The 27,954-nt window shown below is 36.0% G+C and overlaps 1 protein-coding gene across 2 annotated transcripts; it reads left to right on the top strand.

The window, feature by feature from the left end:
• Positions 1-27,747, top strand: LOC122015921 (protein VASCULAR ASSOCIATED DEATH 1, chloroplastic-like). Of its 2 annotated transcripts, none has more exons than XM_042573018.1 (18): positions 1-313; positions 406-462; positions 2,545-2,595; positions 2,735-2,800; positions 4,381-4,476; positions 4,664-4,753; positions 7,168-7,265; positions 7,345-7,517; positions 7,620-7,660; positions 7,742-7,829; positions 7,924-8,010; positions 8,138-8,192; positions 21,222-21,288; positions 23,826-23,922; positions 25,746-25,807; positions 25,901-25,949; positions 26,230-26,522; positions 27,332-27,747. In XM_042573018.1, the coding sequence occupies exons 1-18, from the start codon at positions 155-157 to the stop codon at positions 27,569-27,571; spliced, it is 1,869 nt and encodes a 622-aa protein (XP_042428952.1). In that variant the 5' UTR covers positions 1-154; the 3' UTR covers positions 27,572-27,747. The 2 variants fall into 2 exon arrangements, with proteins under 2 accessions (XP_042428952.1, XP_042428951.1); XM_042573017.1 differs by having other exon boundaries at positions 2-313; positions 26,227-26,522.
• The last annotated feature ends 207 nt before the right edge of the window (positions 27,748-27,954 follow it).

Here is a 27,954-nt window from a genome sequence, read left to right as displayed (position 1 = left end):
TATTTAATGCACGTCCCCTCCCTCCGCTTCGCCGCACTCCACTCTCCTCCTCCGCCTCTCTCTTTCTCTCTCTCGTGGAATCCGGAAAGAACAAGATCTCACCTCGCTTTTGCCCTCTGTCTTCCCTCTGCTCCCTAGGAGCGATCCCGATCCCATGGTTGCTGCCGCTTCACCGACGGGGAACTCGGACGCCCACTGCTCGTTGCCATCGTCGTCGCCGGTCGCCTCGAAACCGGATGGCGAAGACGCCTCCGGAAACGCAACCCTCGCGCAATCTGTGGAGTGCTGCGACCGCCGGGACGGCGATATGTTGGTAATGACCGTCGAGCGAGGCTCTTCTTTGTTCGATTTTCAATCTAGGGTTGTCGTTGCGCTTCTTGACCGCAATTGGGATGGCCGAACCAGGTATTGTCGAATAGGAGCGAAGAGTACCGGTTGCTGTTCCGTCTTCCTTCTGAGGAGGTCAGTGGTGTTCGTCTTCTTTCCAGCTCGTCATGTGACATCTCTGTGCGTGTTAGATTTGCTCCTTGCAGATTATGGTTTTTTTTTTTTTAAGATAATATTTTGCCTCCTTGCCTTTGACAAGTTTGGTAGTTAGCTGATGGTGGATTAGAGGAGCAGTTTGCCAGGATTGCGTGTAGGAAACTTTGCATGTGTAGGCAAGCAAATGAAGATTAAAATTCTCGTAGCTTTGTTGCTCAATACCTTTATGTTGTTCTCACATTATTAATTTTGAGGTGACGGACTACTGGTCAGGTAATTAGCAACATGGATGGTAAATTTATTTGCACGTTGGTTGATTGCTTAACTTGATGACTGCAAGCTATACCCAAAGCATTAGCATCCAAATGGTGCTGAAGAGGGTTGGTTTGGAAATGTTCCAGCCCAAGTTTAAGATGTTAGCAAAATTTTGCCAAAATTATCTTCTAGTATACATGCATGAAAGAATCCTCCGTGCTCAGTGTTGCCATGTGCTCCCTGTTGCCATGTTTCATTTGAGCCAATACGAAGTAAATCAATCAACTCCATATAGTGGAAAAAAAAAAGAAAAATCAAATTCATTAGGAAGATTTCTATATCCCTGACCAGAAGCATATATTGGGTCTTATATATAGTTTTGAAATCAGATTACAAGGTCTATGAAGATGCTGCTGCCTTACATCTTGTCATATAATAAAATAGGCTTTGTCATCTTGACAATTAAATCCAGTTCCTCTAGGCTCTATCCTGCAAGGTGGTATTAAATGAGCCATCCAACATTGAATTTCATCAAGTTTGGGCCTGTGGATGAGACCAACTTCTGGCGTGTCTTGCTTCAAACAGGTGAAAGGTATCACTATTATCAACTGATCAATTAAAGTCTGGAAGAAGACATTAGTTAGGTAAACCTCCTGCCTCCTAATGGCATGCAAATGCAGGTTCAAGGTGAGCCATTTTATCTTGAATATTTGCAACCAAACTTTGAAGATTAATGGGTTAGCCGAAGGGTGTTGGGAGTTGTTGGTTCAAGCATGATTTTGTAATAGCAGTATACCTAGTTTGAGGTGATAAAATTTCCAAAGATCCTTGGTGGAAGGGTATTGATTTAAAAATATAACCTACATGGTCACAGGAAACAAGCAACTCTATAACCTATGCCTCGTCTAGCTAGCCTCACAAAAATTGGGAAGCATATGATACAAAGATCTCTGTAAGAGCTTTTAGGTGCTAGTTTAAGTTTCTAGAAAGGAGAATAAGGCCTTGTTGCTGGTTGTCTACATTAAGAAAATTATAAACAAGACATGTTGTGATAATACCTATACCATGTCTCTTCAAGTTCCAAGTCCAGCATCATCATCATCCTAGGAAGCTCTTAGATAACCAAACTATAATTCCAGCATATTCTCCCTTTAAAAATATACCTAGCCATGAATATATTCTTTAACTATTTTTCTCTAGTTCTGGAGTACCACAGTTCCTAGTGTTTTACTCAAAGATAACAAAACACTTCTATAGTCTATCATAGAATCTTTTAGTATAGTTTCCTTATAATTTGACATAAAACCTCACTTGTGCATTCTTACTGGTTTGACATACCACTTGGAGTGATGATTTGCTTGCGAGGATCCCTTTTTTCCTCTGGCGGAAGGAGACAATTGAATTAATATATCATCTATGTAGCAAATAGTAATAAATACAGGTATGACAATGACACTTTGTATGTATAATGTAAACAACTTGCTATTCTCCTTTCCACTAATCTTAGTGGAAATGATTGTTAGTTTCTCTTGCCAACTGTTTTTAGCATTTTATATCCATGATGGATGTAAAGTTCATATCCATAGAATCTTTGTTTAACAACCTAGTAGGACATTCTGATTTGGCATTTTATGCCACAAGCATGATTATACTTTCATGATACTTTTCAGATCATCAAGATTTTTTAACTTCACCTTCTTTACCCTAATGCCAATCTTTGTCATCCAATGTCTAGTTTCCATTTTTTGTTCTTCCTAGATCTTTTGTTTATATGAAGTTTATCAGCATGAACATTTCTATATGTAGGTTCTTATTAAAGATTTTAACTGTGCCTTCCAAGAAAACATCCTTCTTCAGGTACTCCTGCCTTTACTGGGTTATATATGGTTTTAGAAGGGCTTAATATTCTACACAAGCTAATCATGCGAAGGCCATGATTATCTTGGTTTAAACACCTAATTAAATTTCCAATAACTTTTTTGGATTTCCTTCACAGGGTCACATGTATTTATTTATCCACCATATCTGCTTTTATTCAAATATATTTGGATTTGAGACGAAGGTAAGAAGAGGTGCGCTTATGTTGATGCAATTCGAGTTTTGCAGTTCCTTCTAATTTTGATGTTATGCTGCATAGTATATGACTTTTTTTTTTTACTTCCCCAATTATTATCTAGATGCAATTCGAGTTTTTGCTACCTTTATTATACTCACATTGGGATGTATGAATTTGCTTGAGTACTATCAATTCAGAATTCACACTTGTCAGGAATCTGCCAAATAGGGTGTTGGTTGTAAGCCAATGCCCTATTATCCTTTTGCTTTCAGTTCTGGTATGCACTAAAGTTGTAGATGATGGTAGGTGGTGGTGGTCAGGGACCGCCTATCGCCTCCCTGACCGCCACCACTTCGGCCTCCTAAGCAGTGCCTAGGCGATTAATTTTTTTTTTATTAATTTTTATACATAATATTACTAGGAATCATTATTTTTTATAATATTACTTTTAATAAAATATATTAATTAAAAATTAAAAAATAAATCTAAATATTTTAAAATAAAATATAAAAATATTATATATATATATACATATTATAAATTAATGGGATAATTTTATTAGGCTTTAATTAAGTCTACTTAAATTATCTAAATCATAGTTAGGAGTTGAATAAAAATAATAAAGTATTAATATAAAGTTATTTAATTAAACCCTAACTTATAACTTACTCGCGTACTCTGTTTCGGATGAGCAACAAGTTTGATGCATCGTCGGGACTGAGCGATGAATTCGGATGCATAGCCAGGACCGCACGAAGCGCTTGGGTGATGTGTCCGGGCCCATTGCGGGGCTTAGGTGATGCTTATGGGCTCATGCGACGCATTCAGACTAGTCGTCGAGTCAGGGCAACGCGTTCGGACGCATCGTGGTGGCGAAATGGAGGCAATGACGATGGCGGTTCTAGGTGCAGGTGACGGAAGGAGTTACCGCCTCAGGTGGTGCGGTTGATGCCTGGCTCCCACCTAAGCGGTGGCTAGGAGGCTGCCTCAGCCGCCATTTAGAACACATGTAAACTTTCTCATCAGGTTTGAATTGCCCGAAAGTTAGTTTTACATTTTAATTTGCTAGTGCTGGAAATATTGGGCATGATTCTATCCATCCTAAAACATGATTAAAAGAAGCAATATCTTAAAGTAACACAACAGGATCTGAATATGCAAATCAGTGATAACTGATACTGATTAATCTCGTACTAAGTAAGATTATTTTATAACATTTTATGTTACATAATTTTAGAAAATTTAATTTATCCAATAGATATGTAAATTGTAAAGTATTTTAAAATATATAATGATTTTTATGTTATTTTATAGAGTTTTATATTGGTACACGAAACAACATGATGAACACAACACAACTCACTATGCACAAAATGTTTCCCAGTGTCAATTGGGTTGAGAATTGTTAGCCTTGTGGCTTGCCTGTGCTTGTTTGGTCAACTTTTACTTAGCTCCCTGTATCTCTGAACACCAAGTTAATATCTTTTGTGAATCCTTCATTTTTCCCTTAGTACATTTTTTTTTTCAGCTTTTCTTTGTCATTTACTGCAAAAATATCTGATTCTAAAAAAAGCTTTATTGCACAGAGAATAATACCTTTACACCAGGTAACTGCTGTCCGTAAAGCAAAAACAGTTGCAATTTTTCCTAATGCAATTGAAATTTTTGCTGGAGGGAAAAAGGTAACAATTTGTTGGATAAGTAAATTTTCAGCCTCTAATAATTTTAATGCCTTGCATTACTTTGAGAAGGCTTTCCATTTATTGCTGTTTATGTTCAATTGTTTGTTTTGCTCCTAATCATCAAGCGATAACAAACCCTGCTATGTCTTTTTTATTGCCTTTTAAGTTTATTTATTTTTAATAACAGTACTTCTTTGGATCATTTTTGGCACGTGATGAAGCATATGGATTTATCATTGATAGTTGCACACAACATGGCGTCGACATAAAAACCATGGTTAGCATTCTATTTTTCCTTGTTTGTCAATTTCATTGATTATGTTCACTGAGAGTGCTGGCCATTGCATCTAAGCAATACACTACTTCTGGAAAGCATTTCACTAACAGGGTTTCATGGTAGAGTAGTGTTGGGTTTTGAATTTTCTAGTGAAATTTTATTGTCTCTTGAAATATTTTTGTTCAATTTTTATGTTTGAAATTCTGTTGGTGGGTTAAGTCAATGAGGATATGATGAAGTTGGTTACTTTAAAAACTTCCAAACGAATTTGGTTTATTAAAATGTATGGTCAAATATCTATTTACATTTTTTTAAATTAAAATGGGACTTGGTCATTTTTTCAAGTTTTAAATGGAAAACCTGGTCAGATTTCGTAAACATTCACTTAAACAAATATTGACCCTATGTGTTTGTCATTGAACAATCTCTGTTGTAGATCTTACTGTCTCTGTCTGTGCCCCTGTGATAGTTCATGATGCATGAGATGATGTAACAGGCATATGCATGGGAATCATATAGTCAAAGATTAAGTGTATCATCTATAGTTTGGTTAGTGTTGGCCTTGATCTTATCCATTGTACCGGGGCATGGTTTATCATCATCAAACCTTTTATTTTATGTTGTCTTAATAATTTTGAAGACCAAACTATATTTTTTCAATATTGTTCAATTCTTCTGTTCCATTATTCCAGGGTCTCTACTTCATCTAATTTTACACTTCAGTTATAGGTTCTATTCATTGTTCCTACACTATGGTCAAATGCTGAAATGATTGATGGGTTTATCCTCTATTCTTTATTGCTAAAACAAAATCTGGAAATATAATTTTCTTCCTATGAATTGCGTTATTTACCATAAAAGCATCCATTGATTAGTAGATTGGGAAATGAGAATCAATTTATGAATTCAAATTTCAATTGTTTGGTAATAATATGATTTATTTTGTAATTATTATTTTTTGTTTTTAAAATTTAGTAGTCAATTAATAGGGGTAATTGTATTTCCTCATTTTCTTATTTGTTTTATAGGTTTTGTAGAATTGAGCTTATAAAAGCGTTTCAGTGTCTCATGCTTATTCAACTTTTGATTAATATGAATTTACTTTTCTTTGCGCAAATTCTTGTGCTATGTCAATTGATATCATAGCCAAAAGCTAGTGATTTAATTTGATACATCATCTCTCTATTCATGTTTCTCGTTCAAATTCCCATCCACCACACTCTATTACTCCTTGCCACTTCTACTACCTTCTAACCATAGGACCCTACTCGATCACTCTCTTTGTTCCAACCCCTAGCTTCTCATTGTCGCTCAACTTTGTGCATGCAAACAAAGATCCCATGCTACTCTCCTATTGTCATCCTATGTTAATGTTGTCATTGTTGCTGCTTCTTGCTCGGTTCATTGCCACATCATTGTTTGCATACGTTGCTTCCTATGTGGTTCATCACTTCACCTCTGTTGCATCTCAACATAGCTGTAGTTTCCCACACCTCTTAATCTACCATCTCCTCACTATTGCCACCTCAACTGAATTTAAATAGAAACTATCATTATCATTGTTTGCTTAGTTTTCTACTTATTTCCTTAATTCACTGTGTGCTTCTTAGTTTTATAGTTTTCATTACGTATGAAACCACATCGACCGTGGCGAAAAACTCCACTAGTAAAGGGATATCATACTAGGTGTTAGCTACTAGAAGACGAGCTTAGGACCATCCGATCTTGAGTGGAAGACCTGCAACCCTCAGGGTGTAGTGCAGACGGTGGGTGCATGATATCTCTGGCGTAATGGCCAGGAGTCGATTCTCAAGAACTGATGACTTGGAATTTACCTCACCATGCGCCTAACACCTGTATATATTTACCTCCCTCTATATTTGTGTGGCCGACACTAGGGGGGCCGTTAATATAGCGGATCTACATTTTTGAGTGGAAGACTTGCAATGGTTTAAGTTATATACTACTAGCATAATTGAAAAATATCAGAATTGTTATTCATAATTAGAAAATATCAGAATTGAAGACCTACAACTATCTAAGTCATATATGACGGTTTAGGTTATATACTGTTTCCATAAGTTACAATGGTTTAGAACTATTATTCATCTATGTTTATTAATGTCATATAGTTGCTTCATAGGTTCATGCACAACAAAATATCAGAATGATGTATAGTTCTCTCTTGGTGTCAACATTGTTCATGTATATGCCAAGTTCCTAATAAGTAGATCTTAGGGATCTATATGGTTTATGAGCTTAAGGAGTCTTACTCATTATTGAAACTTGCAATTTATGATTATTTCAGGCTGTAGTGGTTCTTTGAAGATTTTCTGTGCATGCAAAACTTTCTTTATCAGTAACTTGCTGATTTGCGAATAAATGCAGTTTATTTTCGACATTTCATGTTCCAGGATACAAAATCAGAGGGCAGCAACCAAGGCAATGGAGCCATTATTGAGAAAATACAGGAATGTAATCCTTTGGCAGATGATTCATCATCTTCAAGCAGGTTAAACTTGTGAACATAAACTGATATCTTTCTTGCTTTTCCATATATCTACAGATCTGCTTATTACTTTTTGAACCAGATTTAAGGATGCTAATGCCAAAGAGGAATTAAATCCTCTGCTGAATGGTGAAGTCAGGGATATCTCCTTAAAGCCTTCAAAATTCAAAGAAAATGAATGTGAAGAAAATTTTAATGAGTCATCTTTGGAAATCCCTTTCATATGGATCGATGAGGATATTGATGCACCCACAGGTGTCTTTTATATTTTTTCATCCGTGATTATCATCTTCATTTGATCTGCATAGTCAATCAGTCTCCTCCTCTTAAGCTTGAATTTACATTATCCCACTGCAGTTCCAGAAGGTTTTACTATTGTTGCAGAGTCAAAGTTTCCGGTAATGGATAAATCAGTATATTAACACTTCAATTTTTTTCATATCTCACCACATTTCCTTGACACAAATTTTGGGTTATAGCTACTTGTCAAGGATTTTTTCAATCTATTTGTTTCCAATGAAGCTCTTGACTTTCTGAGGGATTTCCATTCAAGATGCGGCGACAAGGGTAAAGAGCTTCTTAACAATTTCTCGTTTTTTACTTCTTATTATTCAGATATCCATTGACTGATTACCGCTTAATTCTTATTTTCTTGCACCAGATTTTCAGTGCACTTCTTGGCGTAAGCATGAACTATTTGGGTATACCCGGAACATTTCATTTGTGCATCCTGTCAAAGTATATCTTGGTAAGCCAAGATAATTCATTTTTACACTATGCCACTGTTTCCTATTTGTAATGTGATTATACAGTGTACTTTGGTTGAATCTGTCTTCGGATAGTATTTGTCTTGATTTCTTCTAATTGTATTGAAGGTCCTAAATTTGGGAATTGCCAGGAGGTTCAGAAATTTCGTGTATACAGGAATAGGTAGGATGCCATCCTTTCTTTTTAATCTTACGATGCAATAGGTATATTTTCTTTGTTCTCAGTTTCTTTGAATTGTAGTAACTGCCTATAGCAGAGTTCAATAGCACAAAATTTTTGATTGAAGGAGTCTTTAATTTTGGTGACAGCATGCAAATAGAAGATAGGCGTATCCAAGGACTTCAAAAATTGCAAGCAGAAAATTTATCTTTATTTATGATTTATCTAAAACACTTAGTAAGAAAACTTTGCTATTTTAATGGAGTATTGTCCAAATTTTCATTCTTAGACATAAGCCACGGGGGTGCACAGGAAGAAAGCTTTTCTGAACATATTTTGGTATCTTATAAATTTTTGAATTTCTGTTGGCTTTCATTGCCTTGTCTCCCATGAGGTAGGACTTATGAGCAAGCCATTTCATCCAGAGATTTTAGGGCTTGAGCTGTCTTTTGCAATTCAATTCTTCTCCAAAAGCAGTCTCCCATATATGTCTTGGAGTTAAGGCTATGTTTATTTGGAGGGATCAAGATTGAAGAGAAAGGAAAAAGGAGATAAAATCATGTTTACTTGAATGAGGGAGGAGAGAGTAAAATTGTCATCTATACCCTCTTCTCTAACTTACTCTCCATCCTATGTTGGAGGGATTAAGATTGAAGAAAAAGGAAAAGGAGGAAAGTAGGAAGACAGGGGAGCAACCGAAGGGATAAAATTATGTTAATTTGGATGATGGAGGAGGGAATAAAAATACCATCTTTAGCCTCTTCTCTAACCTCCTTTCTATCCTAAGTTGGGAACGTGGTGGTGACTGGCCACGAGTGGTGGCTGGTGATCGATGAGCAATGTCTGACTACTAGTAGTTGTGGTCAATAATGTTCATCAAAGAAAGGGTATAATGATCCTTTTGCCACTTCTCTTTCTCTTCCCCTTCAATCTATTTGTTTGATTTTAAATGTATCAATTTTGGTAGGAGGAGCTGAGGGATCCTCGTTGCTTTCTTTTTCTCATACATATGTTCAAGTAAGTATCATTTCTATTTCTCCTCCCACTCTCATTCTATTTTGAATCATTATCTTCCAAGTAAATACGCCCTAAACTATGTTAAAGGGAAAGAATCATTGAATAATTATGAAATAAATTATTATGTTTGAACTCTGAAATCGCTGGATAGGGATATGATGTAAACCCATGGCAATTTATTATGTCTGATTACAATCGTAGTGATATGCCTGACTTCAACTATGGGTGTAAATGAGCCGAGCCGAGCTCGACCTTGGGTCGGCTCGAGCTTGAGAAAACTAAAGAGGCTCGGCTCGAACTTGAGCTTGAACGAGTTTTTTAATCTGAGCTCGAGCTTGGCTCGGCCATTTAATCATTGGCTTGAGCTCGGCTCAAAAGAATGAATTTAAATGAAAAAAAAAAGTTGCGTAGGGCTGAGATTCGAACATTCAACCTCTATTTACCTAATGAAACACTCTAACCATAAACACCTCCTTAACTTATTATTTAGTTTTAAAGTAGAAATTATTTTAAATATTAAAATATTAAATTAGCCTGGCTCGAGCAGGCTCAACGAGCCATCGACTTGAGCTCGGCTCAAATATTAAACGAGCCAGCTCGAGCTTAACTCGAGCTCAGTCAACTCCGAGCTCGTGTTGAGCTTTGACCGAGTTGCTTGCGAGCGACTTGACTCATTTGCACCTTTAGCTTCAACATCTTGTATACATACTGGCAATTAGAAAAAACAACTAAAATTAGCCATTTTTTTTAACAGAACCAAACACCAATGATCTATATCAGGTAGTACGGGCTGCCATACCCCGCCTGTACTGCCTAGTAAGCTAGAATATTTCACACTTGGCTTGATCTTCAATTGAAAGGAAAATTATCAATAGGATATTATTATTATTATTATTATTATTATTATTATTATTTTTGTAAATGTGAATCATGTGATGCCGAGGATTGAACCATAGTTGTCAAAAGTGCGAGTCGCCCAGCAGCTGCTCGAAGCTTATGTCCAAGTCTTTTCAGTTGGGCGACCTCGGCAGTCAATTGCTCGACCTGAACCAACGCACGTAGTTGTTGGTTCTCGTATTCGAGGAAGGCCAACCACTAGTACATAGCCAGACTCTCCACCTAGAACTGCAAGCCAAATGAAGTTAGTCACGAGGAAGGCCAGCCACTAGTACATAGCCAGACTCTCCACCTAGAACTGCAAGCTAAATGAAGCTAGTCAGCGCTGAGCGGGAAATGCAGAGAAAAGAGTCCTCTAAACTTACCCTAGTTGATTTCTCAGTGAAAACGTCAACCAACTCTCCAGGCAAGATGGTCGCCGCTCGGGCCCTAGCGTTTGCCGAGACTTGCGCAAGAGGACCTTGAATTGTAATTTGGTACTGTGGGGAGCGCGACTTGGCGTCATCAGGATGGCGCCACTCGTCAGTCAGCAGACGGAGGATGGCCCTGATGTGTCTACTGTCGCTCAAAGTTGAAGGTGCTGAGGTGGCCGGGCCCTTGGACTTGGAGATCGGGGAGGAGTGAATGATGGACATGGGGGTCTGTGCTAATCGACGGAGGAAGAAGATCACAGTCTAGCGACACCTATAAACTCTTGAACAAAGAAGATCATAGTTGAGCGGCGACTATAGACCCTTGAACAAAGAAGATCGCAGTCGAGCGATGACTATAAACCCTTGAACAAAGAAGATCACAGTCGAGCAACGATTATTAACCCCTGAATAAAGAAGATCACAGTCGAGCGACAACTATAAACCCTTGAACAAAGAAGATCACAGCCGAGTGGTTATTATACTCTTGAGTATTGAGGATCATAGTTGAGCGGCGACTATAAACTCTAGAGTAGTAGACATCACGACCAGTGTTCGAAATCTCGCCCTAGGCGACCGCCTAGGCGTTGTCCGGCGGTAGGCCACGCTGGAAACCAACGAGGCAGAAAACCTAGGCGGCTGGGCTGCCTAGGCGGTCCTCGGCGGGCTTCGACGACCATCGCGGGCTTCGGCGGGCTCGTCAGGTCTAGGTATTTTAGGCATATTAAAACCGTTTTTTAGGTATTTGCCGAGGCGCTTTGTTTCTTTGATCGCCGACTCTTCACCCACTTTTCGCCTTTTCTGATCGCGGCGCGCTTCCGGTAAGTTTTTATTTTTTTTGTTTCTGTTAATTTATGTTTTTTGTTTCTCGATTTGTCGTTGCGACAACTCTTTGGCAACACCGAACGCATCGTAGGGCGTCAGACGTTGCCTGACGCATCGCAAGGCGTTAGACGTCGCTTGAAGCGTCGTCGGACATGCCGTACGCGTCCGGCGAAGTCCGGCTTGCTTTAAGCAACGGCGGTAGTGTTGCGATGCTTCTGGCTGCGCCAAAAACTTTTCGTGGCGCTATCGGCGCCGCTGGAAGCTCGGACTTCGCCGGACGCACCGGACTAGTCCGGCGAAGCTTCTGGCGACATTGGAGGCCTCTTGCGAGGCACCGGTGGCATCCGCGCCGTCGCGCGACAGAGACGATGTTTTTTTTTATTAATTTTTTTTAGATTTAATAAATTAAAACAATTCTAGGAGATAATTTCAATAATAGGGTTGGGTTCATAAAGCCTAATAAAATTACGATCCCAATTAAATATATTTAAATTTTACTTTTTTTATAATATAAAATTATATATAAAATTCTAATAACATTATTAATTTATATAATCAGATTTAAATATATAAATAATATATTTAATTTTTTAAATAAATAATATTAAATATTAGTTTATATGACAGATTTAAAAAATTATAATAAATAGTATCATTTATTAGATTTAAAAATATAAAAAATATTTAAAATTTTAAAAAATATAATACATATTATTAATTTATATAAATCATATTTATAAATTTTATATATTATTAATTTATATTAATCAACTCCGCCCATGATGACCGTTCATGGCCGGTCCCAAGCCTGGATAAAGGAGGAGGGTTGCGTTAGGTTGCCAGCCAGCGTCAAACTATGGCAAATATTCAATGAATGAATCCATTAAATCATTGTATCGAAGCAATTTTGGTGGTTCCATCAAGCAACAGTGATTGATCTTCTTGAATTAGAAAACTGAATGAAGAACCTGTTATGGAGTATGCATAGAGTCGGCCAGGGTCCGATTGTAACGTCTCAACAAGGACTGCTACATCTCCATGAGAACTTGGGTGTAGTGTTAAATAGGCAAAAGTTCTCACACCATAGGTTATAGGTTAGATAAGAACAACTATGATAAGAAAACTAATAATCTAAGATTTGGAACATGGAAATAGAAACTCTCACTGGTAAATCAGTGGAGGTAGTAGATATGATGATTAGGAGAAAAATTAGTATTTTGTGTGTACAAGAGATAAAATGGATAGGCGAGAAGGCAAAGATGATAGAGAACTTGTGTTTTAAGTTATGGTACACTAGAAAGAGTAAAGCAAGAAATGGAGTGGGTATCATTGTAGATAATTTGTTAAAGGATGAAGTTATAGGAGTAGTTAGAAAAGGGGATAGAATTATAACCCTTAAGATAATAGTGGTGAAAGAAACTATGAACATAATTAGCGTATATGCACCACAAGTAGGATTAGATGAAGCTACCAAATCAAGGTTTTGGGAGGACTTAGATGAAATATTACAAAATATTCCACCAAGTGAAATGATTTTAATAGGAGATGTCGGAGTGAAAAATGAGGAATATGAGAGAGTACATGGGAGTTATGGGTTTGGAACGAGGAATGAGTAAGGGAAAACTATATTAGATTTTGCGATAGCATATGACCTTATATTAGCTAATACATTTTTTAAGAAAAGAGAAGAACACTTAGTCACATTCAAAAGTGGGAATAATAAATCGCAAATTGACTTTCTTATGGTTAGGAAGAAGGATAGAAAGATTTGTAAAGATTGCAAAGTCATCCCTGGAGAAAGCTTAACTACCCAACATAGGGTAGTAGTGTTGGATATCGCCAAACATAGTATCAATAGAAAGAAAATATATACAATTCCTAGAATTAAGTGGTGGAAGTTAAAGGATGGGAAACAAAATATATTTAAGGAGAAGGTAGAAGTACAAGCATTAGGTGAGATATACGATGACTCTAATACAACATGGGATAAGATGGTATCAAAGTTGAAAATAGTAGCTAAGAGTGTACTCGGTGAGTCAAAGGGACATGCACCATTAAGTAAAGAATCTTGGTGGTGGAATGAGAAAGTACAAGAGAAAGTGAAGGAAAAACGAATAGCTTATAAGGAATTATATATTTGTAAGAACGAGGAAAACTTAAAAAAAAATATACAATAGCCAAGAAAGAAGCTAAGAAAGTAGTGAGTGAAGCAAAAAAAATGAAACTTTTGAACGATTATATCAAAAATTGGATACAAAAGAAGGGGAAAGAGATATTTATAGAATAGCTAAAGTAAGAGAAAGGAAAACAAGAGATCTTAGCCAAATAAAATGTATTAAGATGAATGTAATAGGGTTTTAGTAAATGATGGAGAAATAAAAGAGCGGTGGAAGAGGTATTTTCATCAACTTTTTAATAAAGGTTTAGGTGACCAACTTAATTTAGGTAATTTAATTAGGTCAAATGAGCATAGAAATTTTAATTTTTATCGTAGAATTCAAACTTCAGAAGTAAAATAAACTTTAAATGAGATGCACAATGGAAAAACCGTTAGACCATATGATATTTCGATAGAGGTATGGAAGTGCTTAGGGAAACAAGGTATTGAATGACTTACAAAATTATTTAACATGATATTGAAAACGAAAAGAATGTCTGATCAATGGAGGATAAGTACTCTAGTTCCCTTATATAAGAACAAGGGAGACATACAAAATTGTCCAAACTATAGGGGTATTAAACTAATAAGTCATACTATGAAACTTTGGGAAAAAGTAATAGAAAAAAGATTAAGGAAGGAGACCACAGTGATAGAAAATCAATTTGGGTTCATGCCTGGAAGGTCGACAATAGAAGCTATACATCCCCTTAGACAATTAATTGAAAAATATCGGGAGCAAAAACAAGATCTACACATGGTATTCATTGACTTAGAAAAATCTTATGATAGAGTCCCAAGAGAAATTATATGGAGAATTTTAGAAAAGAAGTGTTAGCGTAACCTATATTAAATAATTAAGGATATGTATGAGGATGTAACGACAAAATTTGAGACAGACTAACTGAAGCATTTCCAATAAAGATAGGGTTACATTAAGGACCAATTCTAAGTCCCTATCTTTTTTACACTAATTATGATACTGTATGTGTGTTATTTACATATGATATTATTTTATTAGATGAGACACGTGAAGGAGTAAATCTTAACTAGAATCTTAGAGAAAACACTAGAAGGGAAAGGTTTTAAGCTTAGTAGATTAAAGACAGAATATATGGAATTTAAATTTAGCAATATTAGAAGTAATGAAACAATTGTTAAGATAGGAGAGGACGAGTTGCCCGGAACCGAGAGATTTAAATATTTAGGATCATTTTTACAAAATGATGGAGGGATTGAGAGAGACGTTTTACATAGAATACAAGCAGGATGAGTGAAATGGAGGGGAGTGTCGGGTGTTTTATGTGACCGTAAAGTACCTCTTAAACTTAAAGGTAAGTTCTATAAAACCGCTGTTAGACCTGCTATGTTATATGGAGCTGAATGTTGGGCTATGACTCGAGCACATGAGTATAAGATGAGAGTTGCAGAGATGAGGATGTTAAGGTGGATGTGTGGACGTACGAAGATGGACAAAATAAGGAATGAGAGCATTAGGGAGAAAGTCGGAGTTGTATCTATTGAGGACAAACTCCGAGAGACACGTTTAAGATGGTACGAACATGTACTTAGACGACAATAAATGCTCCAGTTAGGCGATGTGAAACTATGATAAACATGCATATCAAACGAGGAAACGAGGAAGAGGAAGACCAATAAAGACTTGGTTAGCAACAATAAAACAAGATAAAATTTATTTAAATATAGATGATGATATAATAGGAGATAGAGCTCAATGGCATAAAAGGATTCATACAATCGACCCCACCTAGTGGGAAAAGGCTTGGTTGTTATTGTTGTTGTTATTAATTTATATTAATCAGATTTATAAATATTAAAATTATATTAAAATTTTAATAAATATTATTAATTTATATAAATCAGTTTTAAAAATATGAAAATTAAATTAAAAATTTAAAAATTCCAATAAATAGTATTAATTTATAAATATTAAAACAGATTTAAAAATATAAAAAATATATTTAAAATTTAATATATTTAAACAAATATCTAATAAATTTTATTAATTAGATTAAGATATATAAAAAAATATTCTCAGACTTGTTAATGACTTATTGTTATATTTCATTATTTTGTATTGTATGGTATAATTAAATTTTATTATCATGTTATGTCTTGTCATATATAATTTTTTCAGATTATCTGTTACCAATGACAAGCAATCCATCTTTGACAGCATCTGTCACTCTACCTGAATCCGGGATTCTTAGAAGAAAGTCAAATGACATCGGATGAGAGTTTGGGATATTGATTGATCCTAAGAACCTCGACAAAATTAAATGTAAGTTATATGGAAAAACAATGTCAGGAGGAGTGTATAGGATAAAGGAGCACGTTGGAAATATACTTGAAAATATATCTGGTTATCGAAAAGCATCTCAAGAAGACAAAAATAAGTGCAAACATGCTATTTTAGAAGGGAGGAACAGAAAGAAGAACAAAATAATGGAAGAACAAAGTTGTAGAGCAGAGGTGACTATTTCTCTAGATGAAGAAGAAGGTCTTGAAATTGAAGGGATGGATGGAATTAAAAAACCTCTTTCACTTGGCTCTATGGATAGATATGCATCAGCAATTGCTCCAGAAATGCAGGCTCAGTGGAAGTAAAGTGCTTCGCCAAAAAAATATAAATAAGGCTCTTTTCAAAGAGAGAACTCAACAAGTTCAATAATATGTTGGGAGATGAGTTTATGAAAATGGAATCTCATTCAATGCTATTGATAATGAGAGCTTCAAGCAACTAATGGAGGTAGTGAGTCAATTTGGACCAGGATTCAAGCCTCCAACTCAATATCAACTTAGGGAGCCACTATTGAAAATTGAAATTGAAAGATCAAAACAATTGCTGAAGAAACATGAAGAAGAATGAGCAAAGAATGGATGCTCGATCATGACAGATGCATGGAGTGATAGAAAAAGAAGCATCTTAAATTTGTGTGTTAATTGCAAGGAGGGTACTACATTTTTAGAGTCTAAGGAGTCTTCAGACGAGACGCATACAACTGAACTTATTTTTGAGTATGTTGACAAGTGTGTTGAACAAGTAGGAGCTCAGAATATTGTTCAGATTGTAACAGACAATGCCACCAACAATATGACTGCAGCTAAATTGATGAGAGGAAAGCGACCTGGGATTTTTTAGAGTTCATGTGAACTCACACGGTTAATCTTATGCTTGAAAGTATTGACAAACTTCCATGATATAAAAAGGTTATTGAGCAATCCAAGTCTTTTACCATTTTCATCTATGCTCACTATAAGACTTTGTCATTGATGAGAAGTTTCACGAAGAAGAGAGACATAGTCTGACCAAGAGTTACCAGATTTGCATCAAATTTCCTCACATTGCAAAGTTTGATTGAAAAAAAAGCTAGTTTAAGGGTCATGTTTACAAGTGATATGTGGGAGAAATGTAAATGGTCAAAAACAAACAAAGGAAAATTGACTTACTCTACAGTGATGAGCATGAGTTTTTGGAATGGTGTGACACTTTGTTTAAAAATATTTGCGTCTTTGGTAAGAGTTTTTCGATTGGTAGATGAAGATAGAAAGCCATCGATGGGGTTTCTATATGGGAGCTTCTTCAAGCTAAAGAAGATATCAAGGTGGCTCTGAACAATGTGAAATCAAATTATCAGCCTATCATAGCCATTATTGAGTCAAAAATGAAGGATAGACTTGATACATCATTGCATATCACTGCTTTTTTTTTTTTTGTTGAATCCTTATTTTTACTATAAAGATAGTTCTATTGCTCTTTATGAGGAGGTCGCGACAAGGATTTTTGAATGCATGGAAACTTTGCAAGCCAATGAGTTAGATCTACAAGATACAATTATTAACAAAGAATTTCCAAAATATAGAGATAAGACAGGGTTATTTGGAAAAACATTGGCAGTAAAAGTATGTGAAAAAAATGATGATACATTTGATTCATGTGCATGGTGGAGTACATACGGTGCTCACACACCTAACTTGCTAAGGGTGGCATTGAAGATACTTTCATTAACTACAAGTTCATCTGGGTGTGAAAGAAATTGGAGTACATTTGAAGGAGTAATTTTTAAGCTTTCAGTCTTTAATTAAATTAGCTATAATTTTTAATGTCTATACTTTATATTCAGGTACTAACTATAATATTTACTTTCTCTATTTTTTTTAGATTCATACAAAGAAAAGAAATAGGTTGGATGCCAACAGGTTGAACAATCTAGTATTTGTCCAATTTAATGCTAGATTGTTGAACAAACAAAAAAGAGAAAAAGAAAAGAATGTCGATGTCCTTCTTGCAAAAGATACTTCAAATGCACAAAGTTGGATTGTCGATGGTGGGGAAGAAGATGAAGTTGAACTAGGTTCCGGACTCACTTGGCAAATGGTTAATGAAGCAAATGGAGCAGATGAAAATCTACAACCCCGAAGAAGCTCTAGAGTGAGAGAACTTCATGAAGATGATTTTGAATCCGAAGAAGAAGATGAGGATCACAATAATGATATTGAGTTTGTGTCCGATGAAGAACAAGTTATTGAAAATTATGGAGAAGAAGAAGTAGAATAAATATGAGTCTATGAGATATTATTAGTTGTGTAATTTTGAACTCATTTTGTTAAGACATAATTTATGTTATTCAACAATTATATTTTGCTTAGTGGTTACTGGTTCACAATGCATTGTAATCTTTAATTGAACTATTACTACTATTTTCTAATGTTTTCCACCACTAAAGTTGTTTTAGCTTATTTTACTACATGATTATGATAACTTACTGCATGTTCTACTGTTCAACTGTTTCTTTTACTCATATTTACTGAGTTTAGTATATTTCCGTTGCACAAAACTATTAGTTTTCTTTTATAGTTTTTCATTTTTTGGTATTGGAAAGTATGCATTTATTTCAGCATACATAGTTAGATCTCCCTTGCTATGAAATTGTTTAAGACAACATTTAGATTTGCATATGACATTGTCCACAGTCCACATGAAACAAGGGATACCGAGGAATCCGCCTAGCGGCGCCTAGTCCCTGCCTAGGCGGCCCAAGTGCTAGGCGTTGGTATACCGCCCGACGAAGATGTCCGGACCTTGCAGATGATGAAGAACCGATCCAATCAAATGATCTCTGGATCTGGCGGATGCAGCTAGCGCAGATGGAACTCAGAGGAATGGAATACAACAAACACTCCTATCCATTTAGATGGTTGTAGAGCTTCGAGGAAGGAAGATCGTCGGTTGGAAAGAGAGAGAATCGGCTCAGACCACCTGATTACTCCACTTCTCAGCTTCTTCGCCCAAAATCGCAGCAGAGTTGGCGATTAGTGATGAATCAGAGGGTTGAAGTGGTGTCACTGGTTGCTGATGGGTGGATGTTAGTTGGAGGGTCTCCCTTGACCTCACTTGCTCACAGACAGTGAAAGATCGGAAGGAGATTGCCTGAGTGCGATCTTCCCCTGTTTCTTGACGTGAGTACTGTAGCAACTTGACGAACGAAGCGACACTATAGCTTCTCATCCCCTTTAAATTTGATCAAGATTTGAACGAACGGTGGAGATTCTCCGGATCTAGATCAATGGCTAGTTCATTTCTGATCTGGATCAAAATCTTCAGATCTTGATCTATGGTGATGATCTACTCTTCCTTAAGCTTGGATGTGCCAGATTATGCTGAATGACTCATATCTCCTTAGATCTTGATTGGATGTTCCAGGTTGATTCTTGATTGACTCTCCTCTATGTTGGAACTCGGGCAGCAACTAGAGGGGGATCAATAGCCTGCACAATAAGAAAACAAAAAAATCCTTTCTCGACTTATGACTTTACCAATATTAACATCTGTATAAAACAAATAAAAACTAAGTAGAGAAAAGAAGAGACACAACTATTTACTTGGTTACAACCGAGGAGGTTGCTAATCTAAGGATGATGAAAAACTCAATATTGTCTCCTTCGATTGAGAAACCTTTTACAGCAATCAAAGCTCACAATCACATAGCTAAATAGACAAGTAAACGATTACAAGTGTTGTTTCTCTCTTTTTCAATTATTTTTTAGCTTCTGGGACTAGGGTTGTATTTATAGCCTTGGTCGGGGCGCTTGGAAGGGTTCCAGGAGCCTGAAGGGGGATAAAACTTTATCCCCGCGTCAACGGATCACTTTTGACGCGATCCAGATAAGATTCAAGGTTCGAGCGCTCGGAAGTCCGGGTGCCCGGACCCAAGTTAACAACTTGTTAACTTGTTTGGTCCGGGTTCTTGCTCCGGCTCCACTTGGGTGATCTCGGCCTTCCGGAATAGGGCTTACTCGAACCCAACTTTCGGCCTTCGAGCAAGCTTCCGCTCCGGCTTCTCATCCCTCGGAAACGATACGCACCTCCTTTTTGTCCGTCCGCGTACTCTTCCGCAGCACCTCGTCCCTCGAATGCACCGAGCCCATCAACTCTCTCCTATGTCGTCCTTCTCGCTAGCTGAATTTTTTGCTCGACTTCCTGTGCTCCTAAGCTCCTGCACACTTAGACACAGGGTTAAACACCAACAGGACTTAACCTGACTTAGTTGATTACATTAAAATCACCTTGGGATACCAACATTTTATTAGCCCTACATTTGAGCCCAAATCTGGTTTGATTGACCGAGTCTTTGCCCTTTGATGCCTACAAAAATCATATTCGAATATTAGCATCAAATATCGTAATAATGAGATAGTTTGCAATTAAGTCCAAGAATAAATGCAATTCATGAAATGTGATGTAAATATGAGTTTTACCTATGAGAAGATCATAAAAGCATGCATTTATGAATCGAAATATTGTGACCAAATCATGGTTGTCAATGATCGAGCGGACGCTTCTAGAGGTGAGAGACAGACTACCGGCGGTGAGAAGCAGGCGAGAGTGGACGAATCAACTTAATGATAAATTTAGGGTTTTAAAGAGAAAAAGGAAACTTCTGCGCTTCGTGCAAAACCGCAAGCGTGCGCTTTTGCACAAAGCACAACGAAGCGAGCGCTTCTGAGACTTCGTGCGCTTTTGAGATTTCGGAAAAGCAAGGCTTGTGCCTCACTGCGCTTCACGCTCAAGCGGGCACTTCTCACGCTTTTGACAATTATTGATTGGACACTTAAAATATTGCTATTGGAGAACCATGGGCTTGTGTCTACAAATTAAGGGCATTAATGTTATGTTTTATTCGATATTTTTATGCAAACTTGTCATGTACACTATTTGCAATTTTTTTGGTCTAGTGAATAGATGTCATGTACACTTTTGATTTGTAAAAGACCCAAATGTTAGGATAACAAGATTCATTTGTTTGGTTGCTATGTTGTTTCATTCATTTAGAATTACTTTGTCTAGAGATAGAGGAGCTTTTGGTTTAGTAGTGAATATTTCCAATAATAAGGTGTACTAGTGTGTTATGTAATTTCTATGCAATATGTTAAAATTTATTGCTTACAACTAAGCATCATTTCAACAACATATTTCTTAAATTCACGCCATAAGAATTCTTATTTTAGTTTATCAAATTGTATTAGTAGTTGAATTTTGTGAAGTACAGCATGTTAGTGATTTCATTCCAACAGCCATTTCCTTGTTAATCTTATGGCACTGATTTCATTCCAACAGCCATTTCCTTGTTAATCTTATGGCACTGATTTCATTCCAACAGCCATTTCCTTGTTAATCTTATGGCACTGATTTCATTCCAACAGCCATTTGGTGATTGAAACGTCACAGCATGTTAGTGATGTACCTTATGGGGATTATTTTGAGGTTGAGGTAAAGAATTTCATGTCAATACTTAACTCTCCCCCTGCTAATCATGGGATTCCATGTTTCTATTATTCCTTCCATTAATGAAAAATTATTTATGTTTTACTTGCATGATCCCTTTGCAAGGATGTGCTGCTCTTTTTTTCACTGGTCCTGTCATTAAGCCCTGGACTCTGTAGTTGTGCAATGTTACATTAGATATTGTATTGCAAACTACATATAAAGCTTTTAATTCAGTAAAACTACAAGTAATTATTTTGGTCCAGAAGCATCAAACTTTGAAGTACCTTTTTAGCAAGAAACATCAGATTTTCAATATGAGGCACCTTTGAAGATGGTCCAAATCCATGTTTCATCTTGTAGCTGTTCAAGTCGCAACATCATCGATGTTACCATTAAGCACATCTAATACATGACGACTGAGAAAGTGCAAATGGAATTCTGACTTTATTTCTATAGTATTGTTTTATGATTGTTAGCACTCTAAGATTAGCATTTTTTTTAATATGTTTAATATGACCTCACATAGACTTGCATATGTGGTGTTTGTTACCTCCTATTTCCATATATGAATAGGCACACACAAATTAGGCTCAAGACTAAGCTGTTTTACTAGTTCTAGCCAACTTAATATCTTTATCAATAAACTGGATGTGAATTATTATCTGACTTTTCTAGTTTATATCAATTTAATTGAAACATGAACCAAGAAAAAGAAAAAGGGATGGGATTCCGCGATTGAACAATATTCTATAAGTGTAAAGGACTGATTAATTTATGCTTTAAAACAAAATGTGTTCATTGGTCCCACTTGGATCATGTCACATTTGGATCGTTTGAGAGCTGATAGTTATTCCACCAAGGAGAAGCTTCAAATTCAGTTGTGCTTATAGGAGAAAATAATGTGTCAGAATGTATCTATTATGAATAGTGATTATGGGGAATTTAATGAGGATCATGCTTCGGGAAGGAAGATCAACAATTTCAGGTTTTTATATATCCAAGCACAACATGCTAACTTTTGATGATAATCACGTTAATGCATATGCAGAATGAAATAATGTTGCAGCATGTCACTGGCATGCTTTGGTTGGACCTATACTAATTAATGCCTCTTTGGAACTTGGAAACTAACTCGTGCCATAGTTCTTAAATAAAGTCAAACTTATATTTTTTCCAGCAGTCTTCCTCTTACCATTAATCATCATAAATTCATATCGATTTTGTCCTACACTGAGGACCTTTTTTATCCTTAACCTCTCCTACAGTCAGAAAACGTATCTACTATTTTCCATTTTGAAAAATGAATGCTTCTTATTTTTTTGATACTTCACAATTTGTGACTCCACCAGAACAATTATCAGCCTCAAGGACATTGTTGCAAAAAAAAAAAAAAAAAAACATTGTGAAAGTTCATACATGAAATTTTTGTTTGAACAGAATATGCAACCAACTGTTGTTTAGTTATTTAGAAAATCCTTTTGTTGGTGATGGTGATTCTTTACTGGTCATCTCTAGAACAACAAGGGAAGAGCTTCTGATTTTTTTCTTTTGGTATGGAACATTTGTTAAAGCTAGCCAAGGCTAATGAGATTGTTAAAAAATCATATACACACCACAGTCTGCATATCAAAAGTATAAAAACATAACTTTTGATGAATTCCATGAACCTTTAATGTGCTTATTCCTTTTCTTGACAAACAGTCCACGCTGTATTGACAGTGATCAAACCATTTTTGATTTGATGGTTTGACTTCTAAATTCATCCGGCAGCCCCTTGCTGTGAAATATGGCGATCAGCTTCTTTGTGCACTCATTTCTGAATTTCATTTTCTATCTTTAGGTGCATCTGTACAAATATTCCATCTCTCTATTGGCGCATGCGCACACACACACATAGGGCTGTTACGCTGCACTCAAGCGCCCACGTGGGGTGCCCAGCAGATCAGTACACTATATATATACAACAACAATCAAGCCTTAGCCCATTAGGTGGGGTCGGCTATGGTACACTATATATATATATATATCTATTCTGGACTATCCTATTCAACATATAAAGTATTGTAAAATCAGTTTAATAAATGAGAGTTGGTAAAGTGGGATGAGGAAATAGTTGGAAAAAGTATTTTTGACTCTCCATAGACAGTTTTTAGTCGTGTCCTCCAATCGTAAATATGCTTACCCACATTCTACACCTTGAGATGAATTTTTGATGGGCTTTGGTCTATGGACAAAAAAATGTGCAGCAGTCTTCTTGCATGCTTCTTAATAAGTAATGCCTGATGCTTGTAAAATTTTTTAGGGAATGGTAAGATAGTTGTGACTATAATCCATGAGGTGACTGAGTTTTTGGAAGATCTGATGTATAGTTTATTCTCTATTTTGTCACCATTTTTTTTGGTCTTGTATCATCCTAGTAATAACATTTAAAATACATTTGGGAATGAACAGCTAATAGCTTAATGTTTGTATGTCTTCGCCATACATGCCAATATATAAGCCAGTTATTGTTAATGTACTCTCTTATTTCTTTTATGTAGGGTTTCTGGGATGTTGTACAAGATACCAGTGGAGAAAATAGCTGCACTGTAAAAGTATATTCTAATGTGGCATTTTCAAAGAAGACCTTGTTCAAGGGTATGATTGAATAGTTCATAGCTATTTCGTTTGAAGATTCTATAGGGTCAATACACAGGTTATGATAAAATGCCAAGTGGTTACATTAGTGAAACTGGCAGTTAAACAAGGCTTTCATTGGATTTTTCTAAATACTATATCAGATTTAATTGAATCATATCATCAAGAGGCTGTAAAGGTGCCAAAAGCATGTATCAGAATTCCATAACTTGATATGCCACAATCTCGTATGGTAAGACTGCTATTGTGCATGGGAGTCCTTTCTGATGTCTCTACCAACCAGTGGCTTGAGGCTGGAAATTTAAGGTTAGCTATGCCACGACTTAGTGGTGTGCTTCCATGTACCAAGTGATACCCCACCTAGTGACAATATAATAGAAATTAAGAACTATAATGACAATAAATAACTCAAGCTAACCAAGAACTATTCGGCAAAATATACATTTTATTGCTTTTGTTAAAGAAGTATAACAAGATGTAGAGTAACAAAATGTCAAACGAGAAGAACAATAAGGAAACCAAGTAAAACAAAACAATTTCTAGTGCATTGAAAAATCTATGAGCAACTCTATACACTGCCTAAATCAACTAAGACTTTAGAATCAATTCTTTCTTGCAAAACTGGAGGGCAAGGAGAATGGGGAACCTACAAATTGTTAACTGGGTAAATAAAAAAGGTATTTGTTTGGCTTAATCTAAACCTAAACTAACTTCATATAGATCCTCAAAATTCAAAATATTTATTTTGTTCAGTTTGATTATTTATTTCAAAATATTTAAAATTAAATTATGAAAAATAAATTAAATTATAACAAAATTCAATATATAACAAGCTAAATTTGTTGACGAACTAAATTTTTCTCATTTACTTTGGATTTATAGGCAGCCCAGTCTTAAGATACCAAAACATATTTGTTCCAACTATAATGGAGTTATGATTTTTTTTCTTCATGCTTATCTTGATGGACAAGGTAGCTGTATCCAAAGTTTAAAATCTCAAGCCGTGTGGCCCGTGTCGAAATTTTGCTCTTTGACTCGAACGCTATTATTTCAGTATTGTGACGATGTTTCAATGCATGGAGTTGATAATGAATTGGATTTGAAGAAGGAAGGAGATAAAACATAGGAAGGAGATGTCTATTCCGATCGTAATTTTAAATCTTGTACCATGCCAAGCAGAATGGTTGAAACATATCATTCCGGTAAATTATTGAACTCAATACCACTCAGTATTAATAATGTCTCATTCCTTTGCTTCATCTCCTTCTTCCTTTAACCTCCAAGTTGTCACCGACACCATGCATTAGAGCGTCAATACAATACTTGAACAGTATGTTTCTGGTCAAAGACCAAAACTATCGCACGATTTTAGATTTTGAACCTTGTTGCCAATTGGTATTGAGTTTTGGTGATTTATTGGAATAATATGTTTCGACTGTTTCGCCTGGCACGATATGAGATTTCAAACCATGGCTATATCTGGTATCATGCTAGGCGAAAATTTTTCTATCATGCTATATCTTCACTAGAGCATGCATTAACATGAAAGTTTCTCCATCATGCTTTGTAATATGTAGTCCCCTTACCACTGATCACATTTAATCTCAATTTTTATGTTGGAGGAAAGGATGACACTTTTTTTTCATACCTTCTAGTCATTACTTGCTACTTTCTGTAAAGTTTCTACTCCCTGAATTGTTGCATTTTAGCAAATGAAATTTCCTTCTCCGCTTTAATTCATTTGTTTCTCAGCTGACTATGGGTTTGAAAGTACAGTTATTTTATTTACAGAATTAAGAAGCTTTTGAACTCTGTTTTTTCAGGGAAGATAGAACAATCAACTAAGGAAGAGTGTCGAGAAGTTTATGCTACTTGGATGATCTTTGTAAGTGCTTATTGTTGAGAACTAAAATGCAAATCTTCGTTCTCCTGCTAGCGTTTGTAAGGGATAAAGCTAATTCTCAATGGTGATGTCCAGGCTCATGATACACTAAAGGGAAGGGAACAAAATGTTCAACAATCAAAAGGTTTGTATCTTAGATCCCTTAATATCTGCATGCTCCACAGATTGAAAAAAAGAAAATCTTGCTAATCTGTTTCACATGATGATAGTTTCTTGCATTAAAAAAAAAATTCATGGTAAAAAAAAGAGTTAAAAGGATGTAGCTAGTGACACAAATCTGGCATTTAGTACAATGTGCTATTAAAATTTGCAAGGCTCATACATGTGCATAAAATCTGGCAAATTCTGTTCTATAGCTATAATTGGTTCCTATATATCTCACATAATATCTCTTGCTTTAGAAGATGGAATTTTTGAGAAGAGTAATTGTGTGGTTCCTGACAAAGGCGTTGAATTTACAAGAGCTCCAGAGTCGATAGAAAATCCCACATCAACTTCAAGAAACCTTCTATGCAACATCAATGAGATGAGCAATAAACCAGGGGTCGACGACATTGTCAACAAACAGTCTGAAAAATGTTCACTACTGATGTCTACATTTCGAGAATCATGGGAAAACTTGCTTTCATATATGAGAAGACACAGTTTAGTGCCTTTGCTTTTAGCTGGAGCATTCTTTGTGATTATCCTACTACAGGCAAGTTGCACATCTTTATCGTTTTTATGCACTACAGACAAGTATCTTGCTTCTGGAATAAGAATAATATCTATTTTGTTGGCAGTAGGTGTTTTTATGTTACATTCTTGCATCCAAACCGTTTCCATTTTAATCCAATTTTGCTTTCCAGTGTTTTAATTTGGATGATATTATATAAATTAAAAGATTCTCCACTGATGAATTAACTGTATAAATTGCTTCATAGTTCATACCCCTGCCTTTCTGTGGTAAAGGTCATTCAGAATTTTGGAAGATTTTCAACCCGACCAACCTGACCATGCTATTATTTCTGATAAAGTCTATTTTTAGAATATAGTTATATAGGCAGTCTAACTTGTACTACAGATAACATTAGAAGTCAAACCTATTTAGTTGCTTTAAGTGGCTGAGCCTACCATTTACATTCCTTGGTAGAATGTTCTCAATTCTATTTGAATGCCTCATTGCCGCATAGTTTTCCCCGAGACATTAACTCTCTAGTCAAAGCAAACACAGAAGCATGAGTATCACAACATAACCATTTGATTTCGTAGTCAGTGGTGGTTTTGAAGTTCTCACTGAGATCGTTTAGAATGATGACCGTTATATCATTGGAACAAAGAACAGAGGGATTTAATGATATGGACGGTCTCTCTGTAAGCGAATGTTATATTTTGTTTTATGATTTGAAATTTTGATTTGCGATTTCTTTTCTTTGTTTGTTGATTTTTAATGTGCTGTTCTACTTTTTAACAATGATAGATTGATTGGTTTACAAATTAATTAGTCCTGCACCATTTTCTTTGCAGTTAATCATGATTCTTGTGCTAACAAGAGTTCCTGAAGTGCATGTGGTTACCCATGGAAACTATATCAGTGATGGTAGTGCATATAATGTTGAGAATGTCGAGTGGTTAGAGAAGCGTTTCAACTACCTCAAGGAAGAATTGGTTATGATGGAAACCCGAGTGGAGAGAATGCGTCATGAATATGCCTTGTTGAGGTCTCATCTTCAAAGTCTCGAGCGGCTGAAGTTCAAGAAGTCATGACAGCAAATATGGTGCATGTACCGGCACCTGAAAGCAACCTCACTAATCTAGAACTTCTCTTTTCTTTGGAAAGTTCTGTAACTATGCCAAATTTTAATCATTTTTTTTACAGGAAAAGAATATCGTAGAGCAAACTTTACTGAAGGAAAGTATTTTCTCCCTATTTGTTCTGCAAACCTCAAGCTTCCGAACATTTCCATTTGCTTACGTATCGGAATACTGTGTTGCACGCTGATCTGTTTAAACTTGTCGCGTATGTGTTTTGAGTATTCCTGAGACAAAGGAGAGGAGATTTGACGTAGTTCACTCGATTGACCGATGAAAAGAGTGTTAAAAAGGAAAAAAAGTGTTTGTAGTGTCTCGCTTCTAAATGAAGTTACCAA

The sequence above is a fragment of the Zingiber officinale genome, chromosome 8B (assembly GCF_018446385.1).
Source record: "Zingiber officinale cultivar Zhangliang chromosome 8B, Zo_v1.1, whole genome shotgun sequence".
Lineage (NCBI taxonomy): Eukaryota > Viridiplantae > Streptophyta > Magnoliopsida > Zingiberales > Zingiberaceae > Zingiber > Zingiber officinale.
This window is presented reverse-complemented; position numbering and strand designations above follow the sequence as displayed.